The 14,485-nt window shown below is 39.4% G+C and overlaps 1 protein-coding gene across 2 annotated transcripts in view; it reads right to left on the reverse strand.

Moving 5' to 3' along the window:
• The window catches only part of ATP10B (ATPase phospholipid transporting 10B (putative)), a 75,200-nt gene extending 64,365 nt beyond the window's left edge, over nt 1-10,835 (reverse strand). The window contains exons 1-2 of one of the 2 annotated variants that reach the window (XM_050962522.1): nt 10,555-10,835; nt 9,346-9,540 (exon numbers count right to left, since the gene is read on the reverse strand). In XM_050962522.1, the coding sequence (XP_050818479.1) occupies nt 9,346-9,540; nt 10,555-10,829 (470 nt within the window). In that variant the 5' untranslated portion in view covers nt 10,830-10,835. Of the gene's footprint in view, nt 1-7,405; nt 8,131-9,345; nt 9,541-10,554 lie in introns of those variants that run through there. The other variant, XM_050962521.1, reaches the window with a different exon arrangement.
• Between the last annotated feature and the right edge of the window lie 3,650 nt (nt 10,836-14,485).

Raw genomic sequence — 14,485 nt, forward strand, 5'->3', positions numbered from 1 at the left:
TGCAGAGAGCGGCAAAATGCCGCCCCCCCCAAATCCTGGCGCCCTAGGCAACCGCATAGGTCACCTAAATGGAAGCGCCGGCCCTGGGTGGGGTACAGGAAGAAGAACAGGAGTCTGTAGGCAAAAAAAGTTGAACAAATAAAAAACAGGGCCTGGATCTTTCAAAATTAGGGATTTTCAATAGAGTCATTCTTGCTCCCACCTCCCGCTGATGGGCCTGCATATCTCATGCTTAGGATAATAATTTTCTCTTCCTCCCAAGTTGTCCCAAGGCCCACCGAACAGTCAGCCAACAGCAATCAGTTGTGCCCTGGGCCACTGTTACCGTCTGCTGCTCTGATCTCTTTCCCTCTGACACATCTATTTGCACGGATCAAAGGTCCTTTCTGAATCTATATCTGAGAAGAAAGGCTCATAAAAAAATTGGAGTGGCTGCAAACTGTTGGATATGGGGACGTGAATAAATGATTTGCATTGTGTCAACAATGTTCTCACAGTTTATTTCTTGGATTCAAACAAGACTGGAATTTCCAAACCAAGACTGGGATAGGGAGGAAGGTGAAGGGGTGCAAATGGGTATTAAGAAAAAATAACATTAATCTGTCCAAGTGGAGACAAATCTAAGCTAGCCACACTGGAGCACTGTAATGGCAAGACCTTACCTCGAGGGTGCCTCTTTGTGCCTCAATGGGGCGTTATAAGGGTCATCGCCTCTATTCCCCCCTCTTGATCACCTCCGCCTGCTGGCCAGGTCAAATTTACATTCAGTCCCCTTTTAGGGTAACTAAGGTCTAACTAAGTTGACATAAACAACCACACTAGTAATTCTCATGCCTATCTTGGGCTACTCAGAAGTTCTCTGCTTTTGCCCCTATTCCTGAGCCCTGCAGAGTTTTTCTCTGTGCTTCTTCCAATCAGAAGTTTTCCCCACTGACTCCATTCCCTGTGGACTCTGGCCAATTCCATTAGAGGTTTCCCTGTTCCTTACAGGCCCTATTTCAGAGTCCTTTCCCATGGAACCTGACCTGCTTTCTGTGGGTCTCCTCCAACCTGACTTCCCCAGGTCAATCCCTGACAAGGTAACTTCTCTTGCTCCGCTCTCCTGGGTCTCTTCCTTAGCAGAAGTTCACAGCTGTGTTTAAGTACTCTTCTCCCTGATCCCCTGCAACTGGAGACATTCATAATTAAGACTCCATCATATTCAGCTCGGGGATGGCTGTCTGGTCACCAGCAAGGCTGAGCCTGGTTTGCCTTAAAGGGCCAGCCGGCCAGCCACAGGCACAAAGAAGAGGATTTATCTGTGACTCCTTCTGAAATAGTCATCTAGTCAGTTCCCTGAAAAGAAAAGTCTTCAACTATTCATCATTCACAACTTCCAAACCATGGGTATTTTGCATCCCAAAGTCAGCTGCTTTTTTTCATCCTGTGACCACGTCACCCTTGAATCCTTCATTCCTCCACCCTAGAATTTTTTGCAGTATTTTAAAAAAACCTTTTCCCCAGTCCTCCAGCAAAATGCTGCACGTTACACCTTTTAAAACAGTTACTGTGCCACATTTGGACCAAAGCAGACATTTTTATTTATCACACATACATTTGATAACATTCCACATTTTAAAACTATATCAAGAAGCATCGTCTATAGCTTCTGATTGAAATTTTAATCAAGTCTACATTCGTCAATGCTATATATTCAGTAAACAGAATTACTGCAGTTATTTATTCTTCGCAGGTTATCTTTGCAACCAGAGAGGCTAGAAAAAAAATTCAACAAAAGAACAGTTCAGCAAGAAAGTAGCTAGGTCCCCATGCTGCTCCATTCATTGGCTACTCGCACAAAATTGTCATCAGGGTGTCAATTAGAGTTGCATGTAAGTGATTTTTGTGAGGCTGACACATGTCTGTTTGGAATGAAGAGACCTACTTGTTTCCCAGAGGTCAATTCTGTACCAATCTTTCATTCACTACATTTTAGACTGGATTCAAACCTGTGATCTAGAGGTGAAAGTTCTGTACATCATTTGCAGTTTGTGCAGCCAGACAAGTCCTAATTTGCGAAGAGATATGTATGTTCCTTGTAATTGGAAACTCTTAGGACTGGCCTTGAATGATAAGATAGCAAGGTAGCAATGAACACCCTTGATATTGCAATGACATGCAATTTTCTAGAAGGTAACAAAGTATGCAGTTAAAATAATCCTACTGTCTGGGGATTGAATGATCCTTAATGCCACAAAAGGACCCCACGTTTCTACTTGCTAAAATAATCTATTGCTTTCTACTATGGGCACTATTCTCTCAATGCTAAAAGATGCCTATATTCTTAACTTATAGACTAACAATACCAAGTCTGTACTGACTTAGAACTGGTACTAGTCAGGAACACTTTATCATATAAATGTATTTTTTGATTTATCTGATTTGGTCAGAATCCATTTTGAAAACAATGAGCCAGATCAACTGAAAATTTATTTTTTACAAAAAACATTTTTTGACTGTTGTTCAAAACTCTACTGTCCAGTAACTTTGAGGTTCATTTTCTAAACGAGGTGTTCATTTGACAGTTTTCTGATTTCACACCTCAGTGTTTCCGATGCCAGGTTTTTTTTGTATTAGCATCGTGAGCAGAATGCTGCTGCTAGGATACTGTCTGACAGCAGATGGAGTGAGCACAACGCCATTGAAAGCTCAGCTACTTAATGATTGCTAATCAGATTCTGCATTAGTTTCCAGTTGCTCCCATTGACCTGTCAAGCCTTTGGGAAGCTCAGTCCAAACTACCTCTGTCACCTCCTGACACCCCCACGCACAATTCTGAGGGCCCCGGACTGTGGCCTGCTGCTTGCCTCCTTGCAGCATCTCAATAAGCTGTTCACTCATTGTTTCAGCCTCTTAGCATCTTCTCTGTGGCACTCCTTGCCATGATGTCAGGGATTCTGCTGTTCATTAAACCAGAAACATAGGCTTCCATTTGCCCTTTGCCTTTAGTCATTAGTTTGGTGTTGCAGTCTGTTAAACTACTGCATACTTCTTTTTTTTTGGGGGGGGGGGGGGGCGGTGAAGCAAGCTTGAGAGGTCTTGGCACAATAATGCAACAGACCTTGAAGATGTTGTTATTAAAGCAGCGCACAAACAGGTGATGGCATTAGCAATGTTACGGCAGGTGTTAATTGAAAGAAGCCAAGAATCATGACTACAGTGATGTGCATTGACTGGCAACGAGAATTGCTAATTCACTGCTCCTTGATTTGCAGTGCCGTAGCTTGGGCCTAACCAAAGTAAATGTTGAGAATCTGATGTTCTTTTAAATTTAGTCAGCTGAGCAGGTTAGACATTCTTTTACCACATAGATTCTCCATGGTATGAATTCAATTTTTAAATTTTTCCTTCACAACTTTGATACCACTGGTTTCAATAAGTTGCTTGGCAGCATGCAACACAGACCTCATTTATTATGATTCTAGAGCCACATTCACAACTTGCTAGAAGCCCAAAAAGTATATCTAGCTTACAAAATAGGGACATGTTGTATGCACCTATCCAGACCAGACAGGTCTGAAAATTCCAGAGAATCTAAGTTTCACCTAGACAGTTTTTAAAGAACAGTAGAATGGACCTATATTAGCTAACTAGTATCCCTTTGTTTTTGGTGTGCCCTTTCAGTCTGAAAGATGCTAGATCAGTAATGCTCAACTTGAGATTTTAGAGCAGTACGCAGCTCTTGTAGCATTATGGATTTCTTTTGTGCTTCGCAAGTATACGAGCGGAGCACCAGTCACAGGAGTGCTCACCACACTGGCACATCAGGCAAAGTAGTCTTAGCAAAGTTCTTAGCAAACAGACAGGATTTGTCAGCATCCTTCCCTGATGCTTTCAGTATCCAGGAAAAAAAGATACAAGGAGGGAAGAGAGAGTAGATATTATGTCAAATGGAATTACAGATCCATGAGATCATCATGGAGCGATGTTCTGACATTGCACCAATATTTGATGACACTAAGTTGCAATGGGGCATCTTCGTGAAATGAGCACTAAAATATGATGTCAGAATTATCTTTTTGTAGTTAATGTAAAATTTCAAATTGATGTATATGCTTTTATTTAATAAACTTCAAATTTTAAGATGATTCAGCTTAAATGACATTTCATGTGCTCATGCCTAATGATACTAGGCAAACCCCATCATCAGTGTGGCATGGACATGTGTTGACTGGGATGAGAGGGTAGGAGATCGTGCATGAAGGCAATCTGTGTATATGTCACAAGCAGAAGGCCTCACTGGGGAGCAGAAAGCCAGTTGAAAAGTCAGTGAGAATTTTGCCTGAGTAAGGATTGAGTAAAAATTACATCAGAACTCCAGGATCTGTTCCCTACGATGTAACGTTTAAAGCAAATGAAATACTGATTTTCCTTCAAAGCAGAAAATATACCAGAATTCACATTACAGCAAAGTTCTCCAGTAGCCTGCAGTGTCCTGTTACTTGACTTGATGAAGAAATGAACTCTAAAGCACTTCAAGGTTTGCTATCATGGCTATATGTCCAATGTTTGTTGCAGATGTAGGAGTTTTGAAACTTGCTTTTAAAGCTGATGCTAAGTAAATTTGACAGCCACATAGACAGCTACCCTGTGTTTATCATAATACAGACATTCAGTGAATCAGCAGAGAAACAGCTGGGGAATGCTTGTGGAACCTAGCCAGAAATCCCTAGGGATTGAAACAGACACAAAAGAGCTCCAGTTTCAGTCTCTTTGTGTATATAGCAAGCTCACATATGTACTCTATGCAGAGTGAACAACTATGCTTTCCTGGATTATTATTGCTCTTACTGGGTGAAAGGATACCACCACCTTTTGCCTAGGACTTTTGGTATTTGAAATTAATGGTTCATCTCCTCCTGCCGTGTGTGTGTGTGTGTGTGTGTGTGTGTGTGTGTGTGTGTGTTGGAACAGGATTGAACCATACCATTTAATATTTTGGAATGCCATATTCCGTTCTAGGCCCCTATTCTCATAAAGATGATGATGAATTGGAAGGAGTTCAGAAAAAAGCAACTAAAACAATGAGGGGGGGCTGGAGGAACTGACCTATGAAAAAAGATGAAACAAATAAATGCAGCATATCTTTGCCAGGAGATAGCTGGGAGTGTGGGGAAGGGACTTTGATCACGAATATTTAAAGGATATAATTAAATACTAAGAATAAAGAAGAATTAATCAGACTTATACAAAGGAGTATAGCTAGAAGAAAGTGAATGCAATTAAGAAAGAGAAAATATAAGCTGAGTATCATAGATTTCTTCCTGATAATGAAATTTAGAACTAGGCAGAAAATGTATATGCAGGGACAATCCTGTACTGGCACAGGGAATGGAGGTGACTACAGATAGGTCTGATCAATCTGCAATTAGAGTATTAACTTTTTAATTTATCTGGCAAATTAAGATGCTACAGTTTATAAACCACCATTACTATGATTCTGTGAACCTGCAGCCTATAGGTTCAAGTTTCCATAACCAATTACTAAGCCCATAAACCAGCCAACAGAGCCTAAAACATTCTTCAGTGACTACTGCCCTCTCTCCTGTTCACAGCTGAGTCTTATTTAAATATGCTACTAAGAAAGGTTCTCTTACCAGTAATGACTTCACACATCAGTTTATCTCAGTTAAAAAAGGCAAAATGAAAAGGGCTATGTTACAAGATGCCCTATTTAAATTCACTCCCCCCCCCCCCCCGGTGATCTGGGTAAAGGCAAGATGGGAGATTCCCCCACCAATCTCCTAGCAAGTTTTTTGGAAAAGCATCTTTCTATCAGAGATAAACAAAATAGAATTCTGCCTTCATATTTCCATTAAAACTGGGAACCAGAATTCATTATACTGAAGTCTGAAACAACAGCGATAACACAGTCTCCAATTCAGTTTTTCCTAAGGTAATACTGTAAATCTGATGAATCGTTCACCTTTAGATGGGAGATCAGTTACTGTATTAAAAGAGAATGCTCTACTGCAACAAGATTATAATTCAGTTTTACGAGGCTTCCAGTGTCTAGAAGAAGAGTTTCAGGTACAAAATAACTTATGCCAGATGATTCATAGGAAGGAAGAGAACACGAGGAGACACCAAGCTCATCCATGAAAATGCAGCTAACAAGAAAAACAAGAAACGTCAGCTTCCCATAGAATTAAAATTATTTATATTAGTTACAGCACATAACAAGTCTGATGGCAGTTGTATTATCTACCATTTTTTCCAGGAGAAAAAAACCTCTATTGTCCTGAAGACACCCCACGTCCTTTGGCTTTACACTTCCTTTAAGGCCACAAATATCTGGTGAAAGACAACTGGAAAGGGCTCTTTTCAGAGCCTTATATCACATCACTGCAAGCCAAAACAACACAACATATTGGGATAGCCCAAGGACTATTTTTAATGTTTGACTGATTACGTATCCCATGGCTGGAGAAAAAGTGAGCGAGAGGCATGATGTTAACTTCCGCAAAGCATTCATAGGTCTATCTGTAAGTTGGTAGATGTTTTTCATATACAAAAAGGTTAAACACATATACTGGATATTTGGGAAAACCACAGACACGGAATTTTCAAGGAACACAAAGACAGTTCATTGCTGTACTAAGGTTGCTAGATTCAGAAAGAACATAAAGCAATACAAAATGGCACAAGAGGAAGGGTGAAGAGCAGAAAACACTTCTGTGCATTCCTCGTTTAGCACTTAGAATTAGCCATCTCTGATAAATGGTTTTCAGAAGCAATTTATCATGCCTCTTTTGTGCAGAAGGGAGATCATTAAGATTTCCGGCACAGACTCACTCAGCTAAAATCTAGTGTATTTGTTATTTCTCTCTCTTTCTGTCTTCTTTGTCTGAGCAAATGTAAAATTAAACAAAAAAACCCCCACCTTTTAATCATTGTCTTACCTATAAAGTTGTCAATATTTTTTCATTACCTCTGTTACAATGTGTCATTTTCTTAAGAGTGAAAATACTATCAATGCTACAGTTTGAAGGAAAACAAAAAGCAGCAGTTCTGCAGGCAATCCAGGTAACTGGGATCCTGGACAATTTTGGTGGTGGGAGAGAGAAACTTTTTAGATAAGGTCACACATTTTTATAAGCTTCTGAAATTAGTGTTTTCTTGGTCAATCTAGTAGGATGATCATCCTAATTTGCCCCTTACGAGGCATTATTTGTGAAGTTTGTTTTGTGGTACCCCTTTAATTTTAGCTATCAAACACACAAATTCATTGGTTTCCTCTGTGGAAGAGTTTGTTCCCCAGTAGTTATTTTTTTTTCCCCCCAGAGACTCCATTTTTTAAGATGCTTTTGAAAAAAAAATTGAAGCGATTTTTGGTTTATGAAGAAAAACGGTATGATTTATTTACCTGCTGTAAACGAGGCAGACCATATTATTGATCTCTTTGTCCAACTGGTATCTCCGAAAGTCCTCCCAGGCATCTTTAACTGCTGTAATAGCCATAATAACACAAATTGGGATCAAAGAAACTGCTGGCTGAAAAGCATTTACCATTGGCACAAAGTTCAATGCTGCAATGGCCACAAAATATAAATTGGCAAAGCGGTGAAACTGCTCAAAGATATTCTTTGGAATGAAGGATAGGAAAGTGTATTTGGTGGTCTTGATTTTATTACAGTCATAATGTCTGTTTGGGTTCTCTTTCCACTTGCAGCTTTCAAAGGGCAAGTTGGATACGACCACCCATTTATTTTCATTTTTCTTCTTTCTTTTCTTTCCTTTTTCTCTCTTCTCTGACTCCTCGTTTTGTGTCTCAGAATCTGAAGCAGCATGATGGCAGCAAACTTTCTTGAAAAAAAGTTTTTCCCTTATGATCTTCATAGAACAGCAGCCTAGAGCATATTTCCTTGACATCTTCCCCTTAAAAATGTCGTGTCAAATAATAATAAAAATAAAGCACAGGGGTTTAAATAATCCAGAAGAATGCAAAGCCGTGGAATGAGGATTTGAGTTTACCTGAAACGACTGCTGTCTTTCACCTGACAGAAAGCTACACCTGTTGGAATACAGACGTCACAGGAATAGGTAGTATCCTCCTCCTCCAAACCAGTTCTGCCACTGTCAGTCAAGCTGACTCTGGGTCCTAAAGTCTGCCCTGTTGCAAGTCACTGATGACAAAAGCACTCCTGAAATGTGCTATTATTTGTGTTACTGTACTTCCTGAAGCTTGTGCCAGGCAATCTTCTTTCTGCATATTATTACAGTGGGTGGATAAATTTGAAGACATATGCCCAGTCCTCCTCTTGAGGCTTTTCTGAAACACTCTTTTTAAAGTTGTTAGAAGCTAAAATTATTGCCAGTAAGTTAGTTCAAAGGGGAAGCCCTGATCTCACTGAAGTCAATGGAAGGCTGCTATTGATTTCAATAGTGCCAGGACTTCATCTCCTAAAACTATCTCTATCTGCCATTTGCTTTTGTCTCTACAGAACCAAGTTTAAGAGAAAAAAACAAACCTCTTGACCAAAGGACCCTGCAATGTAATCATCCTCTTTTAATGCAAGTTTACCACCTTGTCATGTAGCCCCATCAGTTGTGGCAAGCTAAGAAGGGTCTAGTCAGGGCAGTACTTGGAGAAGAGACCTCTGATGCTGTGAGAAGTGTTGCTGGTAATTAAGAAGGCAGTAGAAGCCTTTCTCTTCCCTCTGAGTCAGTACGGGCAAATGCCCCAGTAGAAATGTAAAGGATATTATATTTCCGGAGGTGAAGTCATTCACATGAAACTTGGAGGGACTGGCCACCTTTGGTTATTCGAGATCTGATGGCAGAGATGAAGTGTTAATACTTATGTCCTGGTCACATTCTAGTCTACCGATGAAATTTCCCGCTCTGGTTTCAGTTGGATACAATATTCTTCCCTTCCTGCTGCCAATGAGCGGTGTTATGCCATGCTGTTAAGCAGCTGCAATGTTCTATTCCAAAGTTGGCTGCATTTCAATAGTGGGTGAAGGAACCTCACCATCCCTAAGATCCTTTACCTACTGAGAAGGGATGTTGAGGCTTAATTATCTGGTTTTGGTAAAGTGGTTGGAAAACTTTAAGAGAAAATGCTATAGCAATACAGACACCCTGCGTGGTGGAATAAAGGTTACTGACATCAGTCTCGGCTAAAATTATTCCCCTAGCTTTTTATCATTAATATCATTAGGAAACAGTCCCTATATAAAAACCTTTGCAAACGTATTAATTTCACTTATTGTGATCAAATGGGGAAAATATTGCAAAATTATGTGGTTAAACTGCATAAAATAATGTAATGTAAAAACATTGTCACTGTTTCATTCCACTTACTTATCATATGCTTTGGTTTTAGAGGAGTTTATTGCCTTATCAAATCTGTATCTCCTGCAGTCTTCAGTGCCATCCTTAACCATGATAACTAACAGCACCACACCCAAAGGTAGCATCGTGATCTCCCTATGGAAAACTTCCACTTGTGGGAACCAGTTTAGGATGACCAGGAAGAAGAAATAGAGATTAGCCAACCTGAGAAGGTCAAAAACAAATGACAATAGCCAGAAATTAAATGTGTCCTTTCCTGATTCACAACACTGTTTGTAAGTCAAACTCTCTCTCTCTCTCTCTCACACACACACACACACACACACACACACACACACACACACACACACACACACACACACACACACACACACACACACACACACACACACACACCTCCTTCCTTCCCTCCTCAGTAACGGACAGAATATTTCCTGACTGCATTGTGATGCCTCCATTCCTTATGAGGATTCTACAGGAGATATTTTCATAACATTAAAAAGAATTTCATTTAATTTGTGTATTATACCACTGTTTAAATCCAGAAACCTAAAAACTGTTTACCTCATGACTTCCCTCACATTCTGGTTCCCATATTTTCATTCATTTTTGATTCAAGGATTGCCAAATTTAAAAAGCAACTAAGTATTTAAAACTCATATTCAGAAATTTATAGGATTGTTTTTACAAGAAGCAGACTAGATTCTCTATGAATTTACAGACATAAGGTAAAGAAAAAGATAGGGCAAACCATGGGATGACAGAACCTGGCACCATAGTACAGAATGTTTATTTCAAAGTGAAAGATGGATGGGTAAATTTAATCTATCTTGATCAGAATGGCATTTCCCACTGGCTGCTCTTGGCAGGATTCTTCATGCCCAACTCACTAGTCCTACAACCAGTAGTTAATGGGAAAGACTGAGCTTTGACCACCCTTTATGGACAAGTTCTATATAACTTAATATTGATGACATCAACGCGCTTATTTAAAAATTAACATAATTTTATAAAATTACTCTAAAATCCTATAGAACTTAAGAGAATAATTGGCTTTCAGCATGTTGTTTTGTATAATTCTAAATCAGGGATATTAATTCTCTTATAGGATTATTCAAAAACCTATAGAAACTTTTATACATTTCTATCAAAGATCACTTATGATGGGACAGATCTTAAAGCTGATCAATTATTTCCCTAGTTTTGGCAAGTGTATACCTGTGAAACTGTTCAAAGAGATTTCTGGGCAAAAAGGAGAGCAAGGTGTATTTTTTGGTCTGTATCCCATTTCCAGAATAAAACCTAGAAACCTTCTCCCAATCTTTTTGAAGTCTCTTGTTGTTGGGAAACACAATCCTCCATTTGTTCAAGCTGTATCTCAGCCTCTTTCTGACAGAAGACAGCAGAGGTGTTGATTCCGACTGAGTCCAGCTGGATCCTTCGGCAACCAGCCGCTGACAACGATACAAAGCTGAGTCCACTGACAAAGCCATCCACAGAAGCAAGGTAAGGCTGAAAGAGAAATGCATTACAAGGACTGAAAACCAATTCCATTATGGTAACAAATTCACTTTGTGTCCTGCCAGTGATGGTTTTAAAGCAGCAAACAATACAATTCAGCATATTACCAGTTCAGCTTCACGCTCAGTGCTTTCTGTACAGAAGTTAACTAGTACAACAAAAATATTTAATATGGAAAAAATCTATTTCTAACTCTGAGAAAAATGCTTTATGATCTGTGTGTTCTAACTGTGAGTTAATGCAAATAAGGCAGATTCAAGCTGATTGTTCACAATTGAACTTCCAAGTCTATATCATTTCTTAATCTATATTATTTTATCTTTACCCAAGTCGATATCAATTTCTTTAATCAAACTGCCACAACCAAAGCTGTTTGGTAGTTTTTCTTTGACTGCCTCAGACTTGTGCATGATGGTTCTTCTGTTCATGTTCTTTTACAAAGGTAATTGGCTCAGGTGCTGAATCTTAAACCACGCACAAAGGCTATGATGAGAATGAACTGCATGGTCATTTTAAACTCATTTACATTCACAAAAGGAAAAACATTCTTCAGTCTCCATAGAAATCTGATTCAAATGCAGAACTCATCAAGGAACAATGGGTATTTTACTGGCTGAATGGATCTAGCAACTTGATTAGTAAATACTAGTACCCTTATATAATGTAATAGTACAGCTTGAAACACAATCATACAGAAAGGCCCTGATCCTGTTCCCATTGAAACTAATAGCACAACCTTCTCCTTGGGCTGCCAACTTGACGTGGTAGAGAAGCTTGCATATATTTAAGACCTTAAGAATTATGCTGTCAGGAGTCCTGTAGTCCTGGTAGGGTCACTCATGGCGGTAAGGTCGAAGGTGAGGTACCAGACAAAGTGCAGCCCAGCACAACGCAATCCAGTGTAAGACCTCAATGACAGAACAGGTGGATGAAGCTGGATCACCTCTCAATGGCTGTGAAGGTGGACAAAGGCTGCAACAGAAACCACCAGTTGTCTCAGACCTGCTTGCCACCGGACTGGTGCCTCTTTTGCCAAGATGTGTGTGGCTGCTGGTGAGCATCAGCTCCCCTACACTAAACTACTCATGTGCAGGCTTCTTTCACAGGAGAATTTTTTCCTACCCATAGAAGTCCTGTGGCAATGGGAGAATCCCGCATACACTGGGAGACAGCAGTCCAGGACAGGGATAACTGTTGAAGACTTGTCAGAGAGGGAACTTCTACTTTTGAGGAAAATTGTTTTGCCCAGATCTCAGAAAAATGCCAGAAAAGAAAGGAAAGACAACTGTCACGGCCCAACCCTGTCTTCCAAAACCACCTGCAATGTCTGCCAATGAGCCTGTGGCTCAAGAATTGGACTCCTCAGTCACCAAAGGACCCATGAAAAATAAAACCTGTGAAAGAGATCATCTTCGACCTCAAGGGATTGCCAACAAATAGCACAACTTTCACTGACTTTAAAGGTACAGCACTGGGCTCTATACTATTATGCCCAATTCAAACCACAGTAAACTACATGAGTGTCGGGGCTGGAGGGAGACACAAAATGAATGGTATCATAACCTTAGTCCCAGATTTGGACCTTAGCGTCCAAAATATGGGGGTTAGCATGAAAACCTCCAAGCTTAGTTACCAGCTTGGACCTGGTACTTGCTGCCACCACCCAAAAAATTAGAGTGTTTTGGGGCATTCTGGTCCCCCTGAAAAACCTTCCCTGGGGACCCCAAGACCCAAATCCCTTGAGTCTCACAACAAAGGGAAATAATCCTTTTTCGCTTCCCCCCTCCAGGTGCTCCTGGAGAGATACACAGACACAAGCTCTGTGAAACTACACAGAGTGACTCCCCCTCTCTGTTTCCAGTCCTGGAAACAAAAGTACTTTCCTATTCCCCCCAGAGGGAATGCAAAATCAGGCTAGCAATCCAACACACAGATCTCCCTTTGATTTCTTCCTCCCACCAATTCCCTGGTGAGTACAGACTCAATTTCCCTGAAGTAAAGAAAAACTCCAACAGGTCTTAAAAGAAAGCTTTATATAAAAAAAGAAAGAAAAATACATACCAATGGTCTCTCTGTATTAAGATGATACAATACAGGGTCAATTGCTTAAAAGAATATTGAATAAACAGCCTTATTCAAAAGAATACAAATCAAAGCACTCCAGCACTTATATTCATGCAAATACCAAAGAAAAGAAACCATATAACTTACTATCTGATCTCTTTGTCCTTACACTTAGAAACAGAAGACTAGAAAGTAGAAACTACTTCTCCAAAGCTCAGAGAAAGCAGGCAGACAGACAAAAGACTCAGACACTAAATTCCCTCCACCCAAAGTTGAAAAAATCCGGTTTCCTGATTGGTCCTCTGGTCAGGTGCTTCAGGTGAAAGAGACATTAACCCTTAGCTATCTGTTTATGACAAATGGTACGGCACAAATAAGAAAAAGGATAAAGCTTTGTCTATATTCAAAGCTGTACTGGTTAAACTTAGTTGTGATTTGAAACCAGTTTACTTAAACTAGCAGAACACACAATATGGACAATCTTAATCTTATTTAAATTATGTTAATATTGATTTAGTTTAATTCAGTAAAGAATCTGCTTAAGCAAATTTGATACCAATCTTGTTTAAATAGGATTAAGAGTACCCACATTATGTTTTGCACCTGTTCAAGTATGTTACATTTTATACCAATTTAAAATTTGACGAATCCACATTTAATATAAACAAGTTCTCAGTTTCCCTACACTTGCGAAGCTATTGCCTATGTTGCCCTCTTCCAAATCCCCTTTCCTTTTAAAAATTGTGAACAGCCACACATTTTTCTTAGGAAGAGCTATATACAAAATATTTATATTTTAAAAATTATTTTCAAAGATGTATATAACTGAGTCATAAGGAGGAAAAATACTACACTGTGACAATTTATGCGATGTGCTACGCTGATATAGTGCTCATAGGCATGCAGTTACAGTAACATAATGCAAGTCATACCTATGTGCTACTATTTATTAAACACTTAAAAATGTAGTTAATGAAGAGTTAAGATTGCCCAGTGGTGTCTTGCACCTTTGTGGAAAATGGAGTGGCTAACTTGAATCTCTGAAAACCTATTTATTTCAATGTGGCTGATCACGGAGTGAGATACTCTTCAACATAAGTGAATATGAAAGAATCGGGCTCTTAGTTGATTTTTTTATATTTTGACTCCAACAAAATTACATATACACTTAGACTAACTTATCAGAACCTCAAATTATTAATACTCCTCGCTCTTCAACTAGTTAAAATAAAAGTAGTAAAATAAAAGTCCTCTATGCTTATAGATAAAAATGAAGCAGAGTTGGTCCTGCTTTGAGCAGGGGATTGGACTAGAGGACCTCCTGAGGTCTCTTCCACCCCTAATCTTAATCTTTTAATCTAATTTTCATTCACAGAATCATAGGTATTTAAAGTAGCAAATATATATTAAATCAGAGACTCTTCTCCCACCAATGCAAGTTTGTTTGCCAGTTGTCTGGTCAGTCTAGCTTTAAATTTCTAAAATAATGTCATCCACCACTTCTTTTGGGAGACTATTTCACAGCCTTACAGATCTCACAACTACGAAGTTTTTCTTGACATTC

This window comes from Gopherus flavomarginatus, chromosome 7, assembly GCF_025201925.1.
Source record: "Gopherus flavomarginatus isolate rGopFla2 chromosome 7, rGopFla2.mat.asm, whole genome shotgun sequence".
NCBI lineage: Eukaryota > Metazoa > Chordata > Testudines > Testudinidae > Gopherus > Gopherus flavomarginatus.